An 18,341-nucleotide genomic window follows, 5' to 3' on the forward strand; every position below is an offset into this window, starting at 1 on the left:
CCCAAATGTCTTATTCTATGACCGACAGAGCACTGTTAAATCGGACTGAATCATAGTGTAAAGGCTTGTTGTATGGCAAAGCCGACCAGCTGTTATTACGCAAGCAGAGAAGGAACACATTAAAGCACACCCAGAAAAAAGGGAATGGGCCTCTTGTGCAGAAGACCGACTGCTCGCAGCACAGTAGGGTATATTTATTTGCCTATACTCTCGGACCATTGTATGTCAAGCTGTTCTATTTAGGCAAGGTATTTAGGCCTTTAAAAAGTTAATAGTTCAAATGATTAGTGTTTTCAATGACAGCATAACTAAATTCGTTTTATAATTATTTGGTTTTCAGTTAATCGATACTGTTGTTTTCGATAGGGTTTTTGTCAGGATGTATTTGTCAAAACAGAAAAATGAGAGGTTCTGCACGTTTGAAAGCGTACTTCAAATCCCATTGAGTATTTTAATTTAGAATAATGAATTCAAACCTTATTCAACCAACAATTAAAGCCTGTAACCTATAGACAAAATAAAACGTACCTGCAAATAAATCGACCCGGGGTAATTTAGATCATCTCCATTTTTTTAAAGCACTGTTAAATGTTACACAATCTATTGGCCAACAAACATTTAAATCGGCAATAATTTAAACACGTCTTTTTATAATCGCATGTTTTTTGTCCTTTCTAATCTGGTTTTCAGTTCCACAGAAATATAAAAGATTGTATGGATGGTTTTTCATTTATCAACATAGTAGGAGTCCCGTTGATTTATGTTGGATGCACGACGGCATTTTAGCTCATGAATTGTGATTAAGCATGTTACAGGAAAATAAAGATAACATTTTAAGATTTACATTTTGTTGCATAAACAATTGATTTCCATCTCCAACACTATCCAAATCACAATGATGCATAGAATTAATGTTGTAATCGTTCTGTGGAGGCTGTCAACATGTCCACTGTTACAGCGTGACCAATCACACACAGTCCAAAATGGACAGGAGAGAGAGGCCATAGTGGCCTATTGGGATTTTAAATATTATTTTACTCCAATTTATTGTGAATATTGAAGGTTTATTGACGCAATAAAAGAAAAGCCAACGCTATTATTCATATAGGCTAACATTCCACTTCACATACATCCCATTCGTTGTTCCATGATTCGTTGATCTGTTATTTAGATTAGAAAAATATGCTGATATAAAAATGTACATATATAGATTGACCTATTGTGTGTATTTTGCTTTTATTTTCTCTGGGTCTGTATTTATTTTACCATGAACTGTATATGCTATCTAAACTAAATAGATGTTTTATTGAGTTTCTCTTTCTGTATTGCTTTTCACACACATTTGCATGTCGGGAAGCCTACATGACAGACCTACTTGAAATAGTCCTTTTGATGGCATTCCTGTAGGTGACAATGAAACAGTAGTTTGATTGTTACATACAATTATACATTTTTTAAACATTTACATAAAAAACAACCCAATGGTAGGCTATTTCTCTTTATTAAATGTGAATCAAAATATCATTGTTATCCTGCTACCATTTTAAAGAAATTGTGTTTCAAATGTACTTGCTCCTTCAAAATGTTAATTGAAATATAATTTTGAACTGCAAATAAATATAAATTAATCAGATGTCTGTTATGTTTTCTTTTGAGTTTTTGACATTGATGGTTTTGATATCTGAGACAATTAAGGAGACTCAGAGATTATGATTTTAAAATACATTGTAGCTTTACTCTAAGAAAAATATGATGCCAATATACTATTGGTCTAGTGGTCACATTTTCATTATAATTTCAAGGGGCTTAGTTGAACCACAGTCTGTGTAGCAGTCTGTTTAGCTATCATTTTCTCCTTGCCACTCCTGTCATGCTAAATGTTGGCATGCAACATGGAATACAATTCATGGAATGTCAGCAAAACTGACTGGTACCCAGACTAGAACCACACAGGGTGATATACTGTATGAATCAACACAAAGAAGAACCTTTTCTTCCATGGTGGTAAATTACAAAAAACATATATATATAAATGCAACATGTAAAGTTTCATGAGCTGAAATAAAATATCCCAGAAATGTTCCATGCGCATAAAATGCTTATTTCTCTCAAATTTTGTCCACAAATTAGTTTACATCGCTATTAGTGAGCATTTCTCCTTTGCAAGATAATCCATCCACCTGGCAGGTGTGGCATATAAAGAAGCTTATTAAGCTGCATGATCATTACACAGGTGTACCTTGTGCTGGGGACAAAAGGCCACACTAAAATGTGCAGTTTTGTCACACAACACAATGCCACAGATGTCTAAAGTTTTGAGGGAGTGTGCAATTGGAATGCTGACTGTAGGAATGTCCACCAGAGCTGTTGCCAGAGAATTTAGTGTTAACTTTTCTACCATAAGCCACTTCAGTCGTTTTAGAGAATTTGGAGTGCGTCCAACTGGCATCACAACCGTGCATATCTGCATTCCAGGTCATGTGAAATCCATAGATTAGGGTCTAATTCATTTATTTTGACTGATTTCCTTATATGAACTGTAACTCAGTAAAATCTTTGAAATTGTTGCATGTTGTGTTTTATATTTTTGTTCAGTATAAAATAAGAGCGCTCTTAAGGTATAGGCACAGGTTACTGGGTCAAGTCAAATGTTACTAGGCCTGTGTGTGATCCTAACCCCAGCTAACCCAGAGTCCACTCAGTTATAGCTCTCTATATCACAGAGCACAAATACTTCAGATGCCACTGATCATTATTGGCTCCCGAGTGGCACAGCGGTCTAAGGCACTGCATCTCAGTGCTAGAGGTGTCACTACAGGCCCTGGTTCAATCCCAGGCTATATCACAACCAGATGTGATTGGGAGTCGCATAGGGCAGCGCACAATTGGCCCAGCGCTGTCCGGGTTAGGGGAGAGTTTGGCCAGGGTAGTCCGTCATTGTAAAATAAGATTTTGTTCTTAAATGACTTTCCTAGGTAAAAAAAAAAAAAACATTGGTTTCTTCTCTGAGAGGGAAGGCGAGAGCACAGAGCAGAGCGAATGACTCAGAACTCTTCTACAGACCACTAAACACACCTTTCTAAATAAAGGAAGTGCCTCAGTGTGAGCCTCAGCCCCACCCCCACCCAGTGATGTGATGGAACAGGCCAGATGACTACAGAGCGGTAGAGAGCGAGCAGCTGTAGACTGACTCTATTGCGTGAATGAGCTTTTACCACAGAGACGCTTTCAGTGAACAAATTGATTAGGAAGAGAAGGGTGTTCAGGGTCACTAGGAAATAACTGAAGTTGGAAAGGACCATTAAGTGGTGAACAGAGCAGAGTGAGACACCTGTTCAAGATGAGACTGAGCTTGGTTTGTTCCTCTTGTTGACACTCATTCTTCCCACTTAGCCAGGTTCTCATTATAAATTAATTGGGTGGAACTGACATGTGTTCAGACTCAGTTGGGAGGGACTGACTTTATCCTGACTTCTGTCTGACTGCGACCTGTTGGACTCTAGATATGACACAGAATGGTACTATGACTAGCAATGGCAACGCTAAGAAGGGAGAAGAACTAAAAATTGTTATTGTGGGTGATGGGGGATGTGGGAAAACATCCCTTCTAATGGTGTATGCCAAAGGAGACTTTCCAGAGGTAAGGACAACATGGCATCTAGTGGCATCTCTTGAGATGTTTGCTTATTAGAGTAAGGAAGTAAGTGTGTTTATGAACATAATTGTTTTAGATTAAAGTAATCACCCTTTTAATTTTTTTTTTTACTTATGCAGTCATTATTCATTTGTGCCCTTTTGAGGGTGACATCACCAAGCAATACTCAGATTTTGTTCCTGTCAGGAAAGTAGCCTCATGGTTATCTGCACTCTACCATGAAATGAATGTAAAAGTATATTGTTTATATCACTAATCTTACTAACTTATTTCTTAATACAAATAAAACAAGTTATTTTATTGCCATCTCGATTATTGGTCAGCAGATTTATGCTTAGTTCATTATTCAAGTTATGACTCTAATACCAACACTGTCAGTTCCAGCATAAACAACCTTTTGAATAAACAGTTTAGACTATGCAAATATATTCATTTTTCACTAAATTAACTCTCCCAAAAGAAGTCATGGTAAGTTAGCACAAATAAGTAACACTATTCTAAATATAGGCTTCCTTCTCCAAAGATAATGATTTGTAACATAATTAAGAAATTATCCTAGACAGAGCATTACATGTTTTCAAGATCTATGGCACTGTATCCAGTTTTGGTTGAATTACATTGTCTCAATTATATTTACAGTATCCCGTGGATGAAATGCAAAATGATTGAAATACTGAATTTCTTTCTCCCTTTGTCATTTTCGTTTAACAGAAGTATGCTCCGTCTGTGTTTGAGAAATATGTCACCACGGTCACGTATGGAGGGAAAGAGATTCGGCTCAACCTCTATGACACAGCCGGTAAGGTCCCCTATGCAACATAATCATTATTAAGTATCTATAGATAAAGAAGAGGGTTCTGTTCCTGCACAATGGGCAGGTATGTAGGGTGTGGATCGTTGTTCTGTGGGTGTGGAGTCATCTTGCCTGTAATGCTGGAGCAGATATCATAGCATAGTAGCATATCTTTGATCAGCTAGGTGGAACATAAAGCTAGATAGAACAATAGAATTGTGTCAGGTCAGTGCAATCCAAGCATTGGGTTCAGAACAGAGATTCTGAAATGCTTTAAATTATTGACTAATATAGCCATCAGTTAAAGATATTGTGACTTGTTTATCCTCTTGTTTTCTGGAGAATAAACAGTAAAAACAAACATGGGACTAGTTTGCTGGAGGATGAGAACTGAAAATGTGGCATGACTTTCTCTATGACTGGAAAAAATTTCTGTAAAGCAACGTGTTTTGTTGAAATGTCATAATGGAGTATTGTAGATTTACTGTCTGACTGTAGTAGATTACATTGTTTTTGTAAACTATGAGTATGACGCGACATCTCACTGAGTACACCTTGCCCTCTCACAGCACTGATGCAATGACAAGCAGCAGCGTTGCAGAAAGCTGCTGTGACAGAGGATGTGGTGGAGGCTCATCTATAGAAATTATGTTTGTAACTGTATTTGCATCTGAGTGGTTCTTTGATACTTTAAACTAGACATTGTCAGTGAAACCTCAGATTATCAGCTCAAATGGCTAGATATTGAATTGAAAATCTAATAGCTTCTAAATAATAACTTTATTCTATTGAATAGTTTACTATTTGATTAAGATCATGTCAAACTTGATTTTCTAGTTTTTCAGCTCGTTGTTATGGATATTGTAAATCACAAATAGAGTACCACGGTATGAGTCATATTACCCATATTCACCAGACATTTTTCCAATAGGGGATTTTAGAAACACTTTTAGAAACACCTTCTTTAACCTGTCTCCTCCCCTTCATACGCACTGATTGAAGTGGATTTAGAAGGTGACTTCAGTAAGGGATCACAAAACACAGCCATTATTTTAAGTGTTTCTAAAATCCCCTATGGGAAAAATAAATGGTAGAAAAATTATTGGAACCATTTCACTGTTTTGACCACCAGGTTTTATGGGTATTTTGACACCTCCACTATGTGGTTCTATACCAGCATACACTGAGTGTACAAAACATTAGGAACACCTGACTTTCCATGACATAGACTGACCAGGTGAAAGCTGTGATCCCTTACTAATGTCACCTGTTAAATCCACTTCAATCAGGGTAAATGAAGGGGAAGAAGAAGAAGAAGAAGAAGAAGGATTTTTAAGTCTTGAGACAATTGAGACATGTCTTGTGTATGTGTACCATTCAGACGGTGAATGGGCAAGACAAAAGATTTAAGTCTCTTTGGACGGGGAATGGTAGTAGGTGTCAGGCGCACCAGTTTGAGTGTGTCAAGAACTGCAACACCGCTGGGTTTTTCACACTCAACAGTTTCCCGTGTGTATCAAGAATGGTCCACCACCCAAAGGACATCGAGCCAACTTGACACAACTGTGAGAAGCATTGGAGTCAACATGGCCCAGCATCCCTATGGAAGGCTTTCGACACCTTGTAGAGTCCATGCCTCAACAAATTGAGGCTGCTCTGAGGACAAAATGGGGTGTAACACAATATTAGGAAGGTGTTCCTAATGTTTTGTACACTGTATTTTATGGTTTTATCAAGACTTGTGGAATACTTGGCTGCCTGAGAAGTTAGTTTCAGAAATGACTTTATACTTGTTCTCTATCAATACTGGATATTGCAAACCACTCCCCTCTAGAAATGTAAGTTACACGTATATTGACTAATAACAGTGGCAGAATGATCTGCTTACTATGTTGGGGGCTGATTTTGGTGTTTCCAAGGACAACCTATCACGTGTCCTAGTACAGTGTCTCCACTGTGAGTCACCGGCTTATCTTAGCCTAACTGCCGCAACAGCCACTGTATTTGACAGGGAAAGGAAGTTGAAGCCAGGATGTGGTTTTAAAACGGGTTATAACATGGTTCAGTATCAACTCATTTTATTACTAGAGGTTGTTAGGGGGGGGTGTAATATGATCTATTTTTTCCTTCTGTAAGTTCACCAAACACTTTACATTGAGTGTATTTGTGTGTCCATTTTTTCAGGCCAAGATGATTACGATCGTTTGAGGCCACTCTCATACCAGAATGCCAACCTGGTGTTAGTTTGTTATGATGTGACCAACCCCACCAGTTTTGAAAATGTCTTAATCAAGGTAAGCTCATTGATCATGATTCATCTACAATATTACATTATCCAGTGACAGCCAATGACATTCATATTCTGCCCAACAACAGCCAACGCTAAGTAAGCAGCTAACCACAGTGAATTTAAGGGCCTGCATGTTTTGCTAGGATCCCGGTACAGTGCATATTAGATCTAGTGAGTATTGTCGGTACAAATAAACAAGCACAACATTAGTCACCACAGAGAGGTGGGAAAGGGATTGCGAGTTCACCACTTATAAGTGGTTAGACATCACATCTAGGCAGGAATTTGATGAATGATTGTTGGAGATTGACTTTGATGTGACTGTGTACATTCTTTTGACTTTGCTCGCTACTTGTGACTCAACCAGAGCACATGAACTTTGACCCCAGTGGCTTGGCCTGAAAAACAGACGGGAATGTGCTGGAAGCCTCCCTCAATGAGCAGGGAGATGTCAATAAAGAGCCATAAATGCATGCCATGTGATAAAGTCAAGGGGAATGCAGTCAGAGTGAGACTTTGTAAGCACAAAACATTACAGCAAGGGAGGGGGTAAACACGCCTACTTGTAGAACCGATACCTGGGTGGACGTAGAGCCAAACCAAACAACCTGTCAATGTAGTATTTTTGTAGGCTATTTTATAAGTATCTGTTTCGTCTGTTTGGTCATTGATGAAACGTATTGTTAATTGTTTATGGGTCCAGTCAATGAAAATATGAAAACAGTACACACACACAGTATGCAAACACCATGATCCCGAGTGTAATCCCAATGTGACAGTTTGAGCTCCTTCCTACCTTGACCTCTTACCTCTACATTCACTATTGTGTTCTGCTGTCTCACACAGTGGTACCCGGAAGTGAACCACTTCTGTCACGATGTTCCTGTCATTCTGATTGGCTGTAAGACTGACCTGAGGAAGGATAAGGAGCGTACCAGGAGGCTCAAAGCCATGGACCAGGCTCCCATCACTTACACACAGGTGAGGATCAACCTGTCCCCCTGATGACAGGGTTTATACACATAACTTGAGGTGTGGTGCTTTGACTTTAACCATTTCATTTGAATTATGGATAATGGCTTTCAAATGCTTGATCCTAGAAAACCTTCTCTGCTTTGCCCTGTTTACCAGTCTCCAATTCTGGTCCAGTACTCCCTGTCATCCAGTGACTGCTCATTGTTTGGTTCCACAGGGTGAGGAGACCAGGCGGCATATGAGTGCTGAGCTTTATCTAGAGTGTTCAGCCAAATACCGGGAAAACGTAGAGGACATTTTCAGAGATGCCACCAAAAAAGCCCTGGCATCAAGCCGCAGAGCAAGACAACGTACGAAGAAGAGGCATTGTGTCATCCTGTGACCTCGTTCTAGTGAAAGGACAGAGGCTTGAAGTCCATTGACACAACAGGGGACACTGTCCTCTGGTCTTACATGCCAAAGCTACACATTCTGCTGCTTGTCTATTATAAACAACTGCTTGCCACATCCTGGGTCATCCTAATTCAATTTCAAGAAGAGCCTGTTCTATCCCCAACCAATTCATGCCTTTGGTATCTGAACAATGATATTGAACACTGAACTAATATCTACTAAGATCTGCTAGGATAGAGATGGAATTCCTGCTAGTTCTATGGGCACAAGGTCTATCCTGGGATTCTAGAGTGGTTTTGTTAATTACTAGCTACGTTAGACCAGGGTGTAAATTGGCATATAAAAGCAGATTGAGATTGTACTTCATATACCTTTTTTCAAATATCCTTTTATCAATTACTGAATTTCTATTTTTACTTTTATAAAGAACTTATGCCTTTTGTGGTGTTTATTTTTTAACATCTCTCACGATCATTGAGTGGTTGATTTGTAAAACATTTTTTTATAGCAGTTCCATTTCTAGGACGAGGCACTGACCTACTTAATGTACTGTGTTACCTTGAATAACTCTTCCTCACAGCTCTGGTCCACTGATCACTATCACCTGGCAAGATTTGTTTCAGGAAGTTGTGTTAATGGATACCTACTCAGGGAAAATATCCATTACATATGTTCATGTAAGCGGCTTATCCCTTCTGCAGTGGATGATAAGTACTAATCAGTGACTGTGCTTACTAAGCATGTTGATACACAGTGCACCATCTTCTGAGTACAATGTGATGCTGCACCTTTTATATTGTCAGGTCAATTTACTACTGTGGTTGAAAGCTGTTAGAAATGAGCTCCTTTCAAAGCTGGAGTCTGGACAAATATTTATTGCAGGTCACTAAGTTAAATGACAGTGCCCACTAGTGGTGGTTGCTATAAAGAAAAAAGACAAGGCAGTGTTTCCTACTTAGATAACTGAATAATATGGACATGCTGATTGATATGTTTAGGAAAGAAACACATCACATGATTTTCTAGCTGTAAAATTACATTACACAGAGCCATATATATCCATGTATGTAAATAAATGGCTCTGACATAAGTACATTGCCCCAAGAGGGAACAGCTACAATCAAGCGAAGCTGATTCAATATTAACATAAGTCATGTTGAAAATAAATCAGCCCAATCAATTAAATGCCACAACTAAACATAATGAAAAGACATGACAAAATATTTGAATCAGATGTTTTATGTCTTACAGCCATGTATACAGTGTGAAAAAGCAGTAAGAGACAGCATAAATTAAATGATTTTGTCCAGTGTCTCTTGTTACAGGTGTACGTTCAGGCACAAGTTAGTCTTATGACAGGACAATCCATGACATGAACATTAAACCAAACTAACAATACATGAGGAAATAGGATCTGTTGTGTACTGCATTGTGGCAGATTTGACAGATGATCATTAGACCAAACTGTTAAATTCAATAACATGCTTTAGCTTTTTCCTACAAGTGTAACAAAAATAGTGGTTCCCTTCGAGAGTACAATAGATTTTTTTTAAAATGAAAACAGGACTAAAAGTCCAAGACCTTACATTTTCCCCAATAACATAACACTTGATTCCAAATGGAACAAAAACATACATCACGCAATTGTGACAGGCTACAGTGAGAGATAAGGCATTTAGAAAGCCCTGTCACTAAGTAATAAAAGTTGGGACTTTGTTCAAATGCACATCTAATAACAGTAAAAAATTAAATGCTGAAAATGGGTACAAAAACTCTTGAGAATTGTACATAGTTCAGAGTGGACGCGTTACTATACATACCATGTATGTCAGCAGAGTAATATACACTTGATCACTCCAGCACATTCGTGCTCAAGACATTATTGCCAATCATTTGTTCACAGTACCAGTGCTCATAGCAGCAATTGTTTGTTGTGGACCTTAACAGCATATTGTGATCAAGGTGAACTCAAACAACCAGCATCGTCTTGCACAACCTGATTTGGACAAGTCTCTCAAATAATAATGAATTGAAAGGGTTTTCATTTTGAACCAGATTACAGGATTTAAAAAATATGGACTTTTGTCTCTATGCCGAATCCACTGTGTCTTAAATGTTACACCACCAGGCACTCAGCTAAGCAAGGTGCAGACAACTACAGAAGAGAAACCCTTGTATAATCAAACCTGGTCAGTATCATTAGTATACGCATCATTTAAAAATTGAATGCCTGTGTAATTTATAGTTGCCAAATCAACCCAAACAATGGTAGTAAACTGCTGCTGTTAAAATGTGTAAATGTCTATGATCAGTTATGTCCTGGCTGGTACCTTGCTGAAAGAAGAAGCAGGCTTTAGTTTATATAATATAGACATGTCACTATCCAGAAATAAGCAAATGGGTTAACTTTCAACAGCACACCGGGGAGAAATATATAGTTCAATGCATCTTTACTGAAAAACATCAAAACGACAGACACTTGTAGTTACAAATAACAGTGAAAAAATGGCTGTGCCCTGGACGTATTCGAATATGCCATACCGATAACAGTTAGGTGAAGTAGTGACATGACCACACAGTACATATACTTTGTAGGTAAACTCACCTTTTCTCATGACCTAATGCAGGGTTTCTCAAACTCAGTCATGGGCCCCCCCCTGGGTACACGTTTGTTTTTGTCCTAGCACTACAGTTGACTCAAATACCCAACTAATCACCATCATCATCATCATCAAGCTTTGATTATTTGATTTAGTTGTGTAATTCTAGGGCAAACACTCAAACGTGCACCTGGAGGGGCCCAGGACCGAGTTTGGGAAACCCTGACCTAATGCTACTTGTCTTTGTTGAGTTGCATATAGTTTGAAGAGTGGCTCTCTGTACATGTAGTTCATGCTCCGACCTAAAAACATCAACACCATAATTAGTCTGTCCACTCACTAAATCTAAAAGGATCAAGCCTCAAATGGTCCAGGATCGCAGTGGTTCATCTGCCAGACGAAAGCTGCTCTGTGTTGTGATTGCATGTGTAGCAAGGACATTGACAGGTTATCGGAAACAAAAGCACACTCAGCCAAGATTATTGGTTAATGTTGCAGCTGTCATCACGGTCCGAGACACATTGGTCTCTCTGCTCTGTCTTTTCCTGGCACAAACCCTCTGCCGTCCATCTTTCCATCGGCTGTGCGTGTCAAAGTGCCCTTTTGCTTATTGGTTACTGGCCACTTGGAGTTCTGAGCTGTAGTCAGACTCGCTCACTCCTGCTTTTGCACCTTTTCTGGATTTTCCTGGATCTTTTGATGAACAACTTTTAATGTGGTGAGAAAATTCCCCAGGAATAGGACAAGAAATGTCAGTGCCAACATAAATACCTGAAAAGATACAAACAAAGGCACTAGGAATGACATGTATTCATGACATTTAGTATAATGACTTCACAAGGTTAAACTTCCAGCGTCAGAGAGAAGTATTGTAACGAGCATAGGTTACAAGAAAATTCTAGACGAGCTTGCACAAGACGGGCTGGAAGTAGAGACATGTTGTACTGTATTGTATTTGAAAACAATGGACTTAGAGATTGTAGGGTAGTATTTCTGTCCTTACCTGCCACTCTTTACAGTCTTCATGTCCTGCCAACCGAAACAGAGTCATAGCATTGTACAGCTGCCAGAACTGTGAAGGGGATTGGAGAAAGAGAGAGAAAAGCTCAGTCCAAGACCTGAAACCTTATTCAAGCACACGAGCATGGAAGCTTACCCTGGAGTGCGTACATGTAAATGTATAAACAGCAGAAATAACCATCTTATTCACTGGAATAAGGAACAAAATTAAAGCCTTGCAATCATGTTGGGCAAGACTTTATTTACAACAGTGACAGATTTTGCAATAACCTCTTACTTTCAGTTGACCGTCTCCCCACCCCACTCTCATCCCAGTCTGTGTGAAACACACTGGCACACACCCAGACTAACCCGACCTCATCCCTGGATGACCAATTAATACAATTGTGTTTAAGTTCATCACTGTTGAGAAAAGATATTAAGCCTGATACGTCAATGTCTTGAGTTGAAAGTAGTAGAAAGGTGGAATAAATGTAAACAACCTCTGAACTAAACCCATATTTAGGAGCTGCGTGGTGGTCTGGTGTTTGACTTACATGGCCGAAAAAGAGAAATGGCAAGAGGAAGGTGAGCCCTCTCCACATCCATGACTGAAACCCCTCTGCAAAACAGACACGCATACATTACTAATGGTGGAAAATTAACATTCGCTAAGGCACAAACTACAGAAATTTTACATCCAGTTTAAAAAGCTTTGTCAAGGGTACAGGTTAATCATTAGACACATTATGGTAAGGAGAATACAGTAAGCTATACCAAAAACAGAGCTAAACATTCTGTATGTCAGAACCAATACTCTGTTCAAGGGGCAGCTGCAAACGGATTGTGAGATGTTATCCATCAGCTCTCTGTGGTCAGCCAGATAGAAATACACTAGAAAAATGAATATCATAATTGCAATTTTGGGCAGTAGAAAGGAAAACTTGAGATTCAAAGAGTGTGATGTTCTGCAAGGTATTCCGACAACTGGGATTTCACTCAACATGGAAGAAAAACTTGCTTAATGGTAAAACCCCACCGTCGTCCCATTTTTGTAGTCATGGGGTTGCTTGTGGCCCACTTTATTGTAACAACTATTAACACACACAACTGTCTTGTAAATGGTTCAAAAGCCCACAGGGGGTTTCCCAAGTCATAACCAATAAGCAAGCCTTAGAAGCTTTCCTAACTGAAAAGGAGCTCATCTTACCCACTGTGAGGTCCAACTGATTTCTCTCCCCCAAAGCTCGTAACCGGTATAAGCAGCCACTTTGGTAGTAATATTGAAGAAAATGCACAAAGCCTGAAAAACAAAAGGATGGATAAATAAAATATGTATCAAACACCTTTACAACCAATAATGTTTGAGCAATGACATGCACTTACATTACAGTAATTTAGGCTGTATTGTGCGGCCTGTGATTATTATTATTTTTTTTTTCCTCAACACAATATCTATGTAACAAGACTATTAAACACAACACACAAAAATGTAAACTATTTTACTGAGTTACAGTTCATATCAGGAAATCAGTCAATTGAAATAAATTCAGCAGGTCCTAATCAATGGATTTCACATGACTGGGCAGGGGCCCACCCGCTGGGGAGCCAAGCCCACCCAATATGAAATAGTTTCTCTTCACAAAAGTTATTTATTACAGACAGAAATACTCCTCAGTTTTATCAGCTGTTTGGGTGACTGGTCTCAGACAATCCCACAGGTGAAGAAGCCGGATGTGGAGGTCCTGGGCTGACGTGGTTACATATGGTCTGCGGTTGGAGGTACTGCTAAATTCTCTAAAACTACGTTTGGAGGTGGCTTATGGTAGAGAAAGGACTATCCAATTCTCTGGCAACAGCTCTGGTGGACATTCCTGCAGTCAGCATGCCAATTGTACACTCCCTCAACTTGAGACATCTGTGGCATTGTGTTGTGTGACAAAACTGCACATTTAGAGCGGCCTTTTATTGTCCCCAGCTCAAGGTGCACATGTGTAATGATCATGCTGTTTAATTCTTGATATGCCACACCTGTCAGATGGATGGATTATCTTGGCAAAGGAGAAATGATCCCTAATAGGGATGTAAACACAACTGTGGAAAATAATCTTTTTGTGCACATGGAAGATTTCTAGGATATTTTATTTCAGCTCATGAAACATAGGCCCAACACTTTACATGTTGCATTTATATTTTTGTTCAGTATAAATAGAAAAAGTAGATGCTTACTCTGGTAAATGGAGAATGCAAGGAATTGACTTCTAAACATCTGATACATGGACCCCTCTGGCCTTTGAGAAGAAGCAAACAGAGGAACCAATCAATACAGGTGATGGGATAACGTTAATCAAACTGCTTGTCAAAAAACCTTTGAAGGCAACTGCCAACAGATGTTTTGCTTTTGACCAACAGCAATTCAAAGAAAGTGTTCAAAGTAAAAAAATAAAAAATAAAGCACTTACCAGGTAAGCATTACACCTGATAGGAAGGTAGAGACATAATGATGGGAGACCCACCACCCTTTGATCCTGAAAGGACACATGGAGTGGAATTAGAATAAAGAAGCATAACTTGGTAGGCACACTGGTAAAGTATTTTGATCTCAGAGTAAAAAATTTTTTTTTTAAATATAAAAAAAATCACATAAAAAGCTTAGTAGCTCACCGGGACCCATTGCTCATGAGGATGCTTTCCCTTATGGTCAAAGTGCAGTAGTACCAAACCAGCAAGAAGTTGAAGATTTCATCTGTGACACTGCAACAACAAAACAGACATTTACAACTACTTCGTTTGATGAAACATTAAAAGATGCTTACAAGGAAACATCAAATGCATAACATAGCCAACTCACCGGTAATTGAGCAAAAAGAGACAGGTTATGGCCCCAAACATCAAGATTATTGTCATAAAAAGCTTGAACTTCTCATATTCATCTTTATAGGCAAATCTGCTCCAGAGAATAGAACAAACAGGGGGTCATAAGCAGAAACCATGGGGATGTGACTGAATACAGATATTGTTAAAGCACACTTACTTTGCCTGGTTGCTGAGAAGTGTTACATTCACATTGCCAAGCACCAAATTTAAGTACAATCTGAAAAGAGATAAACATTTTACAATATGCTTTGACACCCTCATATGGTAACATCTGTAACCAAAATATGTAATAATAAAGTCCTCAAATACACTGACCCATTCTTCTTTGGCAAATAGGCTTCCATATCAAAGAAGAAGTTCTCTTTGTCTTTAATTTGTATTTGGATGTCTTTGATCAGTTCCGTTTCTTTCTCATCACTTGTTTTTGTGCACCTGTAGAAGAAAATTAAACCTTTAAACCCTCAGGTCCTACTTATGGGGACCTTTGGTACAGGAAAATAAGACAACCATTCTGTGTCAACTGACAGCACTAAGAGTAGGCTACTTACTTGCACAGACTGTGCCCGAGGTCTTTTAGACCCTTCCGCTGTTTACTAATGGCACTGCTGCATGTTGCCTGGAGGTTGGTGAGCTCATCGAGCTTCTGTCTGTACACTTTGTGAGTTTCCTATAAATAAAATGGAAATAAATTACCGAAGGATGTTTCATCTGTACTCAAATATGTTGATAGCAGAGACTGTCAAATCGGCACTTATTTTATTTTGAACTTATCCTGTCCTTTCAAGTGGTGTCAAGAAGGAAATGAGAGGGAAAGAAGCCACTGCACCCTGGGTAAAGTGACCCTTATTTGCTACATACCTGCATTGGTTGACTGATTTAACTGCGCCGAGGTTACAATTTGGGAGATTTCACTATAAAAACAACTAGCTAGCTACTAATCATTGTTATCAACCTGAGCTAGCTAGTTTGCTTGCTTGTTATTATGACCTCAACAAGCTATTATTGCTAGTTAACGAGCTAACGTTTGCCATTCACTGGCCAAATTTCCATATATTAAAATCTAGCTAGCTGCACCAATTCAAGTAAACCTGACTTGCATACCCCAGGATACTATACCGAACAAAAATATAAACTGCAACAATTTCAAAGATTCTACTGAGTGAGTTACAATTCATAAGGAAATCAGTCATTTGACTGAGTCGCATAGAGTTGATCAGGCTGTTGATTGTGGCCTGTGGAATGTTGTCCCACTCTCCAATGGCTGTATGGAGTTGATGGATAATGGCAGGAACTGGAACACACTGTCTAACACGTCGATCCAGAGCATCCCAAACGTACTCCATGTGTGACATGTTTGGTGAGTATGCAGGCCATGGAAGAACTGCGACATTTTCAGATGTCAGGAATTGTATACAGATCTTGGGGCAGTGCACTTTCATGCTGAAGCATGAGGTGATGGCGGCGGATGAATGGCACAACAATGGGCCTCAGAATCTCATCACGTATCTCTGCATTCAAATTGCCATCGATAAATTGCAATTGTGTTCAGTGTCCATAGCTTATGCCTGCCCATAACATAAACCCACCGCCCCATGGGGCACTTGGGGGTTATGGTTCACAACATTAACTTCAACAAACCGCTTGCCCAAACAAAACCATACACGTGGCCTGCGGTTGAGAGGCCGGTTGGATGTACTGCAAATTCTCTAAAACGACAGAGGTGGCTTATGGTAGAGAAAGGAATATTAAATTATCTGGTAACAGCTCTGGTGGACATTCCCGCAGTCAGCATGCCAATTGTACGCTCCCTCAAAACTTGAGACATCTGTGGCATTGTGTTGTGACAAAACTGCACATTTTAGAGTGGCCTTTTATTGTCCCCAGCACAAGATGCACATGTGTAATGATCATGCTGTATAATTCTTGATATGCCACACCTGTCAGCTGGATGGATTGTCTAGGAAAAGGAAAAATGCTCACTAATAGGGATGTAAACAAATTTGTAGACAATTTGAGAGAAATAAGCTTTTTGTGCATATGGAACATTTCTGGGATCTTTCATTTCAGCTCATGGAACCAACACTTTACATGTTGCGTTTATATTTTTGTTCAGCATAATTATATTGGAAAGTTCCTGAATACAAAATATTGTGTACAATTATAACGTTATCCGATAACCCAGCATACTAATTTGACAAAAGGTTAACTGAACCAGCTAGCTAGCAAACGAACTAACAGGCTAGCTAGCAATCTACTAAACTGAGTTGACAATCGTAGCTATATCGTCTCCTCTCTTGCCGAACTGACGGTAGTACACGTCACGCTACGCACTAACGTTAGCTAGCTGTCAAACAGGCTTCACATAGGCCTACCTGTAATTGTTGATATTCTTGGTCAATTTCTTCCCAATCAGTTTGACACCTTTGCAGGGACATTGTGACAGTTAGCGGCACGAGCTAGCTATTTCGCGTCCTCCGACTCCCTGTACAGAACCTCCAGATGGCTACAATACAGCCGCAGACAGTTACTAGTATTTTTTGGTAGCTACCACTGAGGCATAATAAGAATGGTTGCTACAGCTGTTCAAGATTATTTTTCCATGTCACGCTGCGCGCATGCGTCAGACCGCCCAAATATACAAATGTACATTCGTGACGTCACAGTTCTAAAAGTGCAGAAATATTAATACTAGACAGGAACGCCTATTACAATAACAGCTTCACATTACTTTTTGAGAAAAATGTTTTGGATAATGATTTGAAGAGCAGTATAATACATTTACAAGAACTAAAAAAAAATACTGACTCAGCGCAAACGCTGACAGGAAAATGTGTACGTCTATGCAAGTTGGTTGCTATGGGGATAGAACGCTTGGTCACAGACTGTTGCCACCGTTCATTATAGACAGGTTGGTTGTTTAGCAACTTAATCGACGAGTGCACAACATACGGGGTTAGTGTAAATCGGGAATATGCAAACCTGGTCCTGGAGTAACCGAACTGGAAGACTAGGTGTGTTGAATTTAGGCAATCATTGAACTGATCAATTTGCTCAATTGGTCCGGTGTGGTGCCTAGTTGGAACAAAATCCTGCAGTATCTGCAGCACTCCAGGAAGAAGCAGACAGGAACTTTCTGGGGGAGGCGTAAACTTGGACGCGCAAGGTTCGACTTCAAACAAGGAAGCGAAATAGTATCTATAGTTCTATATTCTGGTAGGCGGTTTTAGCAACAGCTGTGCAGGACGTGGATGATAGTTCTGATGGTATGGGTGGGGATGATGAAAGTCCTGGACGTCTGTGGTGAAAAGTAAAATTAAAAAAAGAATGGCCCTGCTACAAGAGCTGCTGACAGCAGTGACAGTTCTAGTGTTGAGACCGTGAAGAGGGTAAAGGTAGTGAAAAACAAAACGAATGATGTCTCGGGAATCAGTGGTGATTTTAGCATGTAAATCTTGGTTGGGCAAAAAATAAAAAGTGGGATGCCTGCCAACAAAGCCACTAAACAATACATTAATTGCACTATACCGGTGACAAACGGTGCCCACAAACTGTTATGGTTACATAGATGCCCCAACGGTAATCCCAACATTTTACCACTGTTACACCTGGCTATCAGCAGAACCTTGTCTGGCAGCAAAACCGTTATTAATTCAGCCTCATGTACTGCCTTTAAAAAAAAGTGTTGAGTGTTTGTTGCATCTCGTTCTAGTCACTAGCTGCACTGAACTGAAAAGAGGAGCGACCCAGGGATGTGTGTGC

At 39.4% G+C, this 18,341-nt stretch overlaps 2 protein-coding genes across 6 annotated transcripts; one reads left to right on the forward strand and one right to left on the reverse strand.

Annotated features, from left to right (window-relative positions):
- Nucleotides 1-6: 6 nt before the first annotated feature.
- Nucleotides 7-9,526, forward strand: LOC109892530 (rho-related GTP-binding protein RhoF). Of its 3 annotated transcripts, none has more exons than XM_020485119.2 (5): nucleotides 7-183; nucleotides 4,367-4,454; nucleotides 6,633-6,742; nucleotides 7,585-7,719; nucleotides 7,931-8,547. In XM_020485119.2, exons 1-5 carry the CDS (start codon nucleotides 145-147, stop codon nucleotides 8,093-8,095), a joined length of 537 nt encoding a protein of 178 aa, XP_020340708.1. In that variant the 5' UTR covers nucleotides 7-144; the 3' UTR covers nucleotides 8,096-8,547. The 3 variants fall into 3 exon arrangements, with proteins under 3 accessions (XP_020340708.1, XP_020340707.1, XP_031682263.1); XM_020485118.2 differs by lacking the exon at nucleotides 7-183 and adding an exon at nucleotides 3,133-3,640 and having other exon boundaries at nucleotides 7,931-9,526; XM_031826403.1 differs by lacking the exon at nucleotides 7-183 and adding an exon at nucleotides 3,142-3,355.
- Nucleotides 9,330-17,898, reverse strand: LOC109892529 (transmembrane protein 120B). Of its 3 annotated transcripts, XM_020485117.2 has the most exons (12): nucleotides 16,955-17,414; nucleotides 15,131-15,249; nucleotides 14,898-15,014; nucleotides 14,740-14,799; nucleotides 14,557-14,652; nucleotides 14,370-14,459; nucleotides 14,168-14,233; nucleotides 13,935-13,996; nucleotides 12,916-13,008; nucleotides 12,263-12,327; nucleotides 11,710-11,778; nucleotides 9,330-11,477 (listed from the first exon to the last, which is right to left on the reverse strand). In XM_020485117.2, the coding sequence occupies exons 1-12, from the start codon at nucleotides 17,015-17,017 to the stop codon at nucleotides 11,361-11,363; spliced, it is 1,017 nt and encodes a 338-aa protein (XP_020340706.1). In that variant the 5' UTR covers nucleotides 17,018-17,414; the 3' UTR covers nucleotides 9,330-11,360. The 3 variants fall into 3 exon arrangements, 1 of the variants encoding a protein (XP_020340706.1); XR_004210220.1 differs by having other exon boundaries at nucleotides 11,710-12,327; nucleotides 16,955-17,198; XR_004210221.1 differs by lacking the exon at nucleotides 16,955-17,414 and adding an exon at nucleotides 17,562-17,898 and having other exon boundaries at nucleotides 9,762-11,477; nucleotides 11,710-12,327.
- Between the last annotated feature and the right edge of the window lie 443 nt (nucleotides 17,899-18,341).

Source organism: Oncorhynchus kisutch, linkage group LG6, assembly GCF_002021735.2.
Source record: "Oncorhynchus kisutch isolate 150728-3 linkage group LG6, Okis_V2, whole genome shotgun sequence".
NCBI lineage: Eukaryota > Metazoa > Chordata > Actinopteri > Salmoniformes > Salmonidae > Oncorhynchus > Oncorhynchus kisutch.